The 10,092-nt window shown below is 57.8% G+C and overlaps 2 protein-coding genes across 2 annotated transcripts in view; one reads left to right on the top strand and one right to left on the bottom strand.

The window, feature by feature from the left end:
- Positions 1-133: 133 nt before the first annotated feature.
- Positions 134-1,444, top strand: LOC103665874 (Ig-like V-type domain-containing protein FAM187A). Its single transcript, XM_040639865.1, has one exon. It carries the CDS (start codon positions 203-205, stop codon positions 1,442-1,444), a length of 1,242 nt encoding a protein of 413 aa, XP_040495799.1. The 5' UTR covers positions 134-202.
- Positions 1,445-3,657: 2,213 nt separating this feature from the next.
- Positions 3,658-10,092, bottom strand: part of LOC103665875 (glial fibrillary acidic protein) — an 8,998-nt gene continuing 2,563 nt past the window's right edge. Inside the window, 7 exon segments of the mRNA XM_040639864.1 lie at positions 3,658-3,699; positions 4,363-4,448; positions 5,714-5,833; positions 6,197-6,240; positions 6,796-7,016; positions 7,203-7,328; positions 8,727-8,888. Coding sequence (XP_040495798.1) covers positions 3,658-3,699; positions 4,363-4,448; positions 5,714-5,833; positions 6,197-6,240; positions 6,796-7,016; positions 7,203-7,328; positions 8,727-8,888 — 801 coding nt within the window.

Below are 10,092 nucleotides of genomic sequence, written 5' to 3'. Positions count from 1 at the left end.
ATGAGAAGGGCATCTTGGACACCAGCTGGGAATAAATCGCCTTGCCTTTGGCCGCTTCCTCTGCAGGGTCTTGCTTCTTTCCCTGGCTGCTTAATCCTTTCTCCTACAGATAGCTGCCCCTGGCAGTGATTTGTAGAAGCCCTGTAGGCCTTGAGTGCCTTGGTTTGGCCCTGCTCCCCTCCGACCGTTGCCTCTCGCGGGCATGAACCTGGCCCACGCCACGGTGCTCCTGTGGGTATGGGGCTGTCTCCAGGCCTTTGAAATTGTGGAGAAGGAGAACATTTTTCAGAGGACCCCCTGCCCGGCTTTTCTGATGTTTGACAATGCAGCCTACCTGGCAGACATGAGCTTCGAGCTTCCCTGCCACTGCAAGCCCGAGGAGGTGTCTGCCGTGGTCTGGTACTATCAGAAGGACCTGGGCGGCAGCCACACCAAAGTGCTGACGGACTTCGACGGGCGGGTGCTGACAGAGGAGTCCCAGGTGCGCGTGGGCAGCGACATGCTGGTTCGTTTCAGCATCCGCATGTTCAGCCTGCTGGTTTTCCGGGCCCAGCCCGACGACTCGGGCCTGTATTTTTGTGGCACCCGCAAGGGGGACTACTTTTACGCCTATGACGTGGACGTCCAGAGCGGCGAGGGAATGGTGGCCACCTTCAAGGACCAGGGCCAGGAGCCCTTTGCGGACGAGCACCACGGCAGCCTCCACATCTTCACCACCTTCTGGGAGTGGACCCCTTGCGACCGCTGCGGGGTGCGCGGGGAGCAGTGGCGCATCGGCCTGTGCTACCTGCGGAGCCCAGGTCTCTCCCCGCGCTACCGCAAGACAGTGCCCGATGTGGTGTCCTGCGGCTCACGGGCTGTGCCCAGGAAGCTTCGGGCCCGGGCCAGGGAGCACAGCCCCGAGCTACTGGTTCAGAGCTGTGTGGTGCCCTGTGAGCAGAAGGCGGCTCAGGAGGGCTTCGTGGCCATCCTCAGCTACGTGTCCAAGCTGGGCAGCCCGCCCTGGGTGCCTCAGGTGCCCATCCAGTTCCACTGGCAGAGGCTGGGCCACGGGCTCATCATCTCCTGCCCCGGAGCCCGGCCAGAGCACGCCGTGGCCTGGGACAAGGACCGCCAGTACTTCTACCGCACGCAGTACCTAGAGGGCGTGAACAGGTCCATGAGGGTGTTCATTGACCACGGCAACCATCTCCATATCCGCTTCACGCAGCTGAGCGACCGGGGCATCTACTACTGCTGGCGGCAGGGGGTGCGGGTCGCTGGCCTGCGGCTGGGCATCACGTCCCGAGGCCGCTACCAGCCCTCGTTCTCGGACCCCGAGACCCGCTCTGCTGTGGAGCTCACCCTGATAGGCTACCTGTTCATCACGGCGGTCTTTGTCACCATTCACGTCTGTCGGTGCTGCTGTTACTTATTTCACTGTCGTCCCAACTTCTCCCCCTAGGCCACCCCCACCCCTTCCCCGGCTCCAAAGACCAGTTGTGCTCAGATGTGTTTGTTAAATGCTACCGATGCTTGGGGGGGGGGGCGCTGTGTGGCAAGGGTGTGTGTGTGTATGTGTGTCAATCTGTGAGTTACAACCCGCCCCTGGCAGGTGGAGAAGCCTGAGGCCGGCGGGAGAGGGGGGACCGAGGCCAGTATGGAAGTAGCCAGAGTGTGCACCTTCCAACCTCGCGCTCAGAGAAGGAAGAGTGAACCTAATATTTATCAAATGGCCTTTTTGATGTTGGAACAGTGTTTGAGGTGCTTTATTTTCTTGCCTTGGAGGATTGCCGAGTGGGCGCTGGTTGAATTGGGGGCAGCAGGGAGAGGAAGGGGGAGTGGTGGTATATGTCCTCTTCTCTGGAATGGCAGGTTTGGGAATAAAGGTAAGGACTAGAACAGGGAAAACGGGTGAGGAAAATGGAGGTCAAAGTCAGGGCTTTCCCCAGGGCTGGAGACTGGGTGACAAGAGGGGGCCGGAGGGGCACCAGGGCTGCCTTGTGGAGCAGGGTTGGAGTTGGGATTTGTCTTGTGGCTGCTGCTGGGGGGGTCGGGGTCCCAAGATGATCAGCGATAAGAAGCAAGTTGAATCTCGTCCAAGGCTACTTCCTGCCCTCCCCCCCCAGCCGCTCCTGAACAGATCAGAGTCCACTCTGGGGAAGGCCGCACAATCATCTTTATTTACCTTAGTAAAGGCTGCGGTGGTGCCCTGGAGGTTAGCAGCAGTGGGTGGCAGGAGGGAGTGGGGGAAAGGCACCAGGTCTTGGAAAAAGGGAGGGACTCTCACTTCTCTGGCCTTAGAGGGGCGAGGGGGACCCTGGAGCGGGCCCTTTCAGCCCTACTTCTGGGCACAGATAGTCCCGTGCCTGCCCCCCACAGTCTTCCCACGGAAAGCAGAGCACAAACCAGAGCCTTCACTCTGCTCGTGCCTCTATTTCCCGAATGATAAAATAGAGTGCTACCTACAATATGAGGGTACATTTTGTATATGAGTAAGAGGGGAACCACAAGGGCCCTTGGTTAGGGAAAAGCAGCAGGTCACCGTAGAGTGGGATGTGTCAGGTGTATGGTGGTGGCTTCGCCTAGCCGTGTTTGCTGGGGTCGCCAGGCAGCAACTACAGTGGCGCAGAGGCCTGGGTGGAGGGACTGTGCAGCAAGGAAGGGGCCTTTAGAATTGGGACAAAGCGTGCCCTGCCCCTGGGGACAGCAGCCCCTCTCTCCTGTTTCAGCAACTTCGAGAGGGTGAGTCACTTCCTTGATTCCCACGACCCAGTGGCCAGGTGTACCCAGTTGCCCCCAACCTCCAGCTCTGCCGTCTAGCATCATCCCAGCCGCCGCCTCCAGCCTCCACCAACTCCACCTGCCTCCCCTCCAGCCGTATGGAGGGAGGACTCCTGGGCTTGACCTCTCTGTATCCAACCTAGGGACCAGGCAGCCCCCCTCTACTCCTTCCCAGCACCCCTTCCCTCTCCACTTACACTATAGATCCCCCAAGTGCTGAGAATCAGGCTCCCACACGCCCGTGGCAAGCCCACAGCGCGCCCACATGTCAGCTCAGTGGGACTGAGACACTTGAATCGTCGCTCAGGAGGCCCCTCTGGGATCTGGGCAGGCCAGGCATTCTGTCTGGGGACTACTCCAAGTGGCAGATGTCCCCACCCACTCTCAAGACTGTTCAGGGTCAGTCTAGAAGAAGAAACCTCTGGCCAGGGCTATCTTGCCTGTGGGGAGTTCCCTTTCCTGTCTCAGAGTCTCGGTTTTCCTCCAGCAGCCTGAGGAAACTCTAAGGCCCACTTCCCAGTTACCCCCAGGGACCTCCGGCTCTGGCAACAGTTGCCATGACAGCAGGGATTAGGGCTATCGAGGGCCCTCCCCAACTTCTCTCCTTCCTCCCAGTTCTAAACCAAGCTGCTGGCCACGCCCCTCCAGGCTGCCCCTTTGGGGTGAGTGCCTTGTTAGTTGGGAGTTACTGGGTGTAGGGTGGGTGCTATCTGGCAGGTCTAGTACCCACAGAGCCTAGGGCAGCGAGCTGGTGTAGAGGTTGGAGGGACGAGGGGAGCAGGCGGGATGAGTGCGAACTTGGGTCTGGGGAAGTCAGCTCTCAGAGGAGGGGCAACAATCCCACCGCTCAGGCCCCTCACACTGTGGGACAGGGGCCACCAGGTGGGTCCTGCCTCACATCACGTCCTTGTGCTCCTGTTTGGACTCCTTAATGACCTGCAGGGGACAGAGAAGGGCACAGCACCCTAGTTAGGGGCTCACACAGACATCAGGCCCACCACTGCTAGGCCATGAGACCTCGGAGAAGTCCCAGATTTCCTGGGTCTTTCTTTCCTATGAGAGTAACCAGAAGCCCCCCCCCCCCCCAGCAGCTGCTAGGAAATGAGGTAACACTCGTAAGCATTTAGCAGCTTGCTGGGCACAAGGCGAGCTGAAGGGGTAAGATTAGCTAGTACCGTCACTGGTGTGACGGGGAGGGCTTATGCCAAATGCCCCTTTCCTATGCCTCCGGCAGGTTCCTTTTATCAAGCTGGAAATTGAAAGTTGGGCATGAAAGCTACTAACTTTAATTTTCTCTCTCTCCCTAGGCCTGGTGCTGGGGGTGCCTGCCTCTGAGGGTGAGACAGGGAGAAAGTCTGAATCAGGACTCCATCCAGTGGCCTCGGTACCCAGGCTCCCTAGAACCCACCAGCAGAGAGGACAGGAAATTGAATTACATCCAGGTTCCTCGCCCTCTTCCAGAGCCTCCCCGGGAGGCTCTTCTGAGCGATTGAGAACCTTTTATGTGCTAGTTTAGGCTTTCTTCCAAAGCCTGGTCTTAAAAATTCCTGGAGGCAGCCAGAGCTGCTGGGTCCAGAATCTCAGGTCTGCTCTCCTTACCTCTCCGTCCCGCATCTCCACGGTTTTTACCACGATGTTCCTCTTGAGGTGGCCTTCTGACACGGACTTGGTGTCCAGGCTGGTTTCTGCAGACATAGGGACAGGAGGCCTCCTGTTGGCTCCTGGGCCACTAGACATCCTCCCCCACCCCCAGCTTCCCCATGAAACCCACAGTCATGCGGATTGAAAATCTATCCAACCAGGCAGAGAGGGCCTAGGCTCTTTCAAAGGGGCCGGAGAGCTTCAGGTCCCCAGGGTTGCTGGTCCATCCAGAGTTTTGCTCACTTTCCTGGCCTGGCTGCATTTCAGTCCCTCTTCAAGCTCTCACTTGGCACCTGGCTTTCTGACAACCCAGTGCTGTGTCGAGGAAGGAGCACATGGGCTTTGAAATCAGGCAGGCTCGAGTCTCAGCTCAGCCGCAAGGCTGTGGGCGAGTTAATTTACTTCTCCCAGCCTCAGTTTCCTAATCTGCAAATTGGGGATGATGGTGTCTACTTCTCTAGGTGGGAGCAAGGAGTCAGTTCACTGAAATGATACATGTTAAGTGCCTACCACATTTTAGTGCCCAGCATACGTGGGTCCCTTTCCTGTTCTCCTGCCCCTCTCCTACTTCTCTCTGCCACTTCTCCGGGCCTTATTGACCCTTTACCATTTGGCACTTGGCAGCATTACCTCCACCTGGTCTGCCTGGTTAAACTTCTGATGCTGAACTAAGCCCTGGGACATGCATATCTCGTGTTCCTAAATTTCTAGAGCAGAAGAAGTTTTTTTTTTTTCCTTAGATAAAATCATTTGAGGGCCACATCCAAGTAAGAAGTAATTTAGCCTTTCCCCCCCTCAGAGAGAAAAATGTAACATGTCACACTCCCTAATATTTAAAATTAAGAGCAGAGAACATAAACCTTTATTCACTACACGAGCAGCAGTCCAGGGGGAAATAATCCTCTGGGCTGCATCAGCACTGAGCTGAGCCGTGGAGCCTCGGGGACAAACGAATTGAGCAGAGAACCTGGCCACCAGGCACGGCAAGACCCGAGGGGCCCTCCCAGTGATGGGGAAGAGGTGAGGCAGAGGCTGGCATTTGCCCAGAGGCCCCAGAGCATCTCATCTGAGCACCAGGGACATATCACTTTGAACACCAGCCAGCTCTGCTAGTTTAACCTACATTTACCCTGTGCCAGGTCCTGGGCTGGGCACTGAGGTCGCTGGGAAAATGACACAAGCTTGGCCCTTTAGGGAAACCTGGGAGGAGGAAGCCCAGGGAGGCAGGGAAAATGGACTTGGCGAGGCTTGCTCCCTGTCAAGCTGAGAAAAGCAGCATGTCTGAGAGTCTGAGAGGCAGGCTGCTAACCGAGAGCCGGCGGGGCTCCATTTACAATCTGGTGAGCCTGTATTGGTATAACTTGTATTGTGAGGCTTTTGAGATGTCTTGTGACCTTGTGACTTTCCCCTTCTTTGGTGCTTTTGCCCCCTGTAGTGACAAGCAGTTAAAAAAAACAAAAAGGTAAAACACTCAGATGGGCAGAGCTTGCTCAGGGATCTGCAGACAGGGCAGAGGTTGAGACCTTCCCCCAGTTCTGCTATAGCAAGGGGTGCAGGGTTAGGGAACGGGGCACAGGGCAGAGCAGGACAGGAGCAGCGGCAAGCCCCACCTGGAATGCCCTGGGCTGCTGTGTTCTGGCCGGAAGCTCTGCGTTGAGTTATGAAGGCCCCCAAGGAGAGCCCCGGACTGGACCCCTTTGCCCTGGTCCTCGGCCCCAGGCCAGAGCAGCAGCCCACCTGGGGGAGAGGGCAGGAATCCAACACCCTGCCCACAAGGCCCTGCTCTACTGACCTCGGATCTGCAGGTTGGAGAAGGTCTGCACGGGAATGGTGATGCTGAAAGACAGCAAAGGCAGAAGAGTGACCAGGCTGCCCAGGGACATCCCCAGGGGCAGGCCCTGGTTCAGGGTTATCATGACACCCTCAAGGCCCATCTCCTGGCTTTCTCCAGCAGCCAACATGCTCCCTGGGGCTCCAAGAGTCTGCAAGGGACTTGGGTGTTGTCCACCAGGGGAACATCTCTATTTGAAAGCGTGGAGGCCTGGAGGGTGGCAGAGGGGAGGAGGAAGTGGTGAAGAAAGTTCCAAGACAAAAGAGATGGGTCAGGGGAAAAGAAGTTTAATCTTCACTAGGAGGGTGGGGAGTGAGCCTCTTAGTTTGGGAGGTGACCCAAGTCCTCACCCTACGACCTCATCAACATTGCTTGAATTGAATCCATTTATTCACCAAACATTTATTGAATACCTACTGTGTGTTAGGCGAGCACTGTGCTGAGTACTGGGATAGGAGGCGGCAGGACACTGGCTGAATAAGACAGTCCCGGAAGGGAGCAAGAAGACTCCAGGGAGGGGCAGCAGGGAGGACTCCTCCGGGGCCACAGTGGCAGCTCACCGGTTCTCCTCGCCCTCCAGCAGCTTCCTGTAGGTGGCGATCTCGATGTCCAGGGCCAGCTTGACGTTCAACAAGTCCTGGTACTCCTGCAGATGGCGGGCCATCTCGTCTTTGAGGCTCTGCCCCTCCTCCTCCAGCCGGGCCAGCGCCTCCTGGTAACTCGCCGCCTCCCGCGCGTGGCGCTCCTCCTGCTCCCGCATCTGCCTCTCCAGGGACTCGTTCTGTAGGGTGGAGTCGGTAGGTGCCTCGGGGCGGGGTCACACTGCCCGCCCCCGGGCCCGCCCCCGGCCTCACCTCTGCCCCGAAGTAACTTTTCAGAGCCCCCGCTCGCAGTCCCGGTCCCTGCCCCTGGCTCGCGGGTCCCCGGGGGCTCCGGCTTGCGTGCACCCGCGTGCGCCCGCGCTCACCGTGCCGCGCAAGGACTCCAGGTCGCAGGTCAAGGTCTGCAGCTGGCGCCGGTAGTCGTTGGCCTCGTGCTTGGCCTGGCGGAGCAGCTCGGCGTTGCGGGCAGCGGCATCGTTCAGGTCGGCAAACTAGCGGGGGGAGAGGGCCCTACGCTGAGGGGCGGCTGGGCCCCACGGTGCGGGAGCTGTGCGGGCCGGTGGGGCTCCGGGAACGCAGGGAGATGGGCAGGACCCCAGGCTTGGTGTCCAGGGCTCCCCAGGACTCTGGCCCTGGTGGGATTCTTCCCAGCGACTGTGACCCATGGGCAGAGGGCACAGAAGGCCCCCACCACGTCGGCAGCACCCAGCACAGTGCCTGGCCAGGGAATGAAGGAGTCAATGGTGTTGGCCACAGAATCCAGAATCTCCTGCCCTCCGGGAGCTCTATCCAGGAGCCTGAGCCCTGGCCTCCCCCACCGTGGCCAGCGGGGCCTGGTGAGCAGTACCTGGGGTTCTCACCCCCTAGCTTGCGGTGAAGCTCTCGGCTCCATCTGCCCTTGACCTGCTCAGAGCCATCGCTGGCTTCTGCCACTCACGCTCCTCAGCTTGGCCCCTGGGCTGGCATCGCTGGGCCCCTGCCCCGTGCTTTGTTGCACTCCAAATGCCCCTTCCCTCTTCTCTTCATGTTCTTTGGCTGCCACTCCTGCCTAACCCCAAGGCCCTCCCTTTTATGATATCCTCCCTATTCCCTGCACTGCATATACAGAAAGCCCGCCCAGCAGTGTTCTCTCCAGACACCGTGCTCGGGGGCATACTGTGTCTCCCTGGTGGGACAGGTTTCTGGATGCTGGGCAGTGCTGGCACGCAGCGGATGCTCAGTAACCCAGGACACAGACAGCAGAGGCACGGGGAACGCAGGCTCCCCAGTGCGACAGCTGCGGTTAGACATCTGGCTCTACCATGTAGGAACTGTGCGACTTTGGGCAAACTCGTTAACCTCTCTGAACTTCAGTTCTCTCATCTGTCAAAGAACAGTACTTTCTTCATAGTAGGTAAGATAGACAATGCATGTAAAGTGCAGGGCCTGGCATGCAACAACGTTGGCTGATAATAACAGTAATAGTAACAATAATAATGATAATAGTAGGAATAAGAAGTCCTTATTGGAGGGGTGCCTGGGTGGCTTAGTTGGTTAAGCGTTTGACTCTTGGTTTCGGCTCAGGTCATGAGCTCAGGGTGGTGAGATGCAGCCCCGCAGGGGGCTCCATGCTCAGCATGGAGTCTGCTTGAGATTCTTTCCCCCTCCGGCTCTCTCACCCTCGGCTCCGCACCCTGTTCATGCGCGTGCAGGCTCTCTCTCTCTCAAATAAATAAATAAAAACATATAAAAAAGAAATACTTATAGGAAGTAATGGTGCCTTGTGTGACCCTGGGCAAGCCACCTCATTTCATCCTCTCCCAGCCTCCTCCACCCTTGTTCCCCAATTCTCTTGTATGGAGCCAGCAGGGCTGCCTGGAGGAGGCAGGCTGGCCCACAGTCAGGGCTACCTTGGACCGGTACCACTCCTCGGCCTCATGCATGTTGCTGGATGCCATGGCCTCGTACTGCGTGCGGATCTCTCTCAAGGCCGCCGTGAGGTCGGGCTTGGCCACATCCAGCTCCACATGGACCTGCTGCCGGGCCAGCTGCTCCTGGAGCTCCTGCACCTCCTGGCCGGGATAAGAGAAGGGATGCCAGGGCTGGGGGCACAGGCTGCCGCTGGGGTTTCCCCACAGTATTATGCCCTTGTCTACCTGCCCCTTGGACACTGATATTGGGGAAGGGAACTGGGGCAGTCCTAGTTAGAGGAAGTGGCATGGCCCAGGCTAGGGGAGGCAGAGGGTAGTTTGGGGGCCTCATGGTGTCTGCCTCCCAGGTTCGGCCAGGCAGGAGCACTGGAAGTGTGCCTGTGCACTTGTGGGAGAGTGACTGAGTCCCTGTGGTGTGGGTGTGTCTGTGGGTTCCCAGGTTCCATGGCATCATGGACTCTGAATCCATAATCTGAAGTCAGAGAGCTCAGTGGTGTCTTTTTAAAACGAATGGCCCTCATTTAAATGGAGACAGGTGACAGTGGGGGGTGATGTCAGAGAGACTAACTAGGTGACCTTAGCAAGTTCTTTAACCCGTCCAGGCTTTGGTGTCCTCCTCTGTTTCACAGGGATCATACTGGAAGATCATACTGGAAGGGTCCCTAACTCACAAGGCTGTAGTGAAATAAAAAATGGGGCAACAAGGTCTATTCTAATTCTCAGTAAGTGGTGTGTGTCTGTGTGAATTTCACCAGGGGCTGAGGATGCTCTGTCTTCTCTAGGTCTGTCTCCCTCAGTCTCTCTCTCTTATTTTCTCTCTGTCTCCGAGTATTCTCAATCTCAGTCTCTCTGTCTCTCTCTATCCATTTCGATCTCTATGTTGGCCTTACCTCCTCATGGATCTTCCTCAAAAACCGGATTTCCTCCTCGAGAGACTCAATCTTCCTCTCCAGATCCAGACGGGCTAAGGTGGCTTCATCTGCCTCCTGGAGAAGGGAGGGGCAAAAAGGTTGCTCTGACCCCAGACTCCTCCCTGCTCCCTAGCCTTGTCTGTTCCCTCCTTCTTTGGCTGGAGAGAGCAGCGCATTGCTCTCTGGAGGCCTGGGCTTGGGGGCTGTTTGAGTGAACTGCCGTCAACCCTTTCCCCCCCTCCCCTCCCTCTCCCCTCCACCCCCCTGACCTGTCGATAGGTGGCCAGGTTGTTCTCAGCCTCCAGCCTCAGGTTGGTTTCATCCTGGAGCCTGGGGTAGGGAACACATTCCTGGGTCCAGGCTCTTCTGAGGATCTTGGACCCCTGCCCCAATCTTCCTGGGGGTGGCTGCCAGAGAGACGACCCCCCCCCCCC

Source organism: Ursus maritimus, unplaced genomic scaffold, assembly GCF_017311325.1.
Source record: "Ursus maritimus isolate PB19 unplaced genomic scaffold, ASM1731132v1 scaffold_24, whole genome shotgun sequence".
Classification (NCBI taxonomy): Eukaryota; Metazoa; Chordata; class Mammalia; order Carnivora; family Ursidae; genus Ursus; species Ursus maritimus.
The sequence above is the reverse complement of the archived record's forward strand: the minus strand, read 5'-3'. Positions and strand labels throughout refer to the sequence as shown.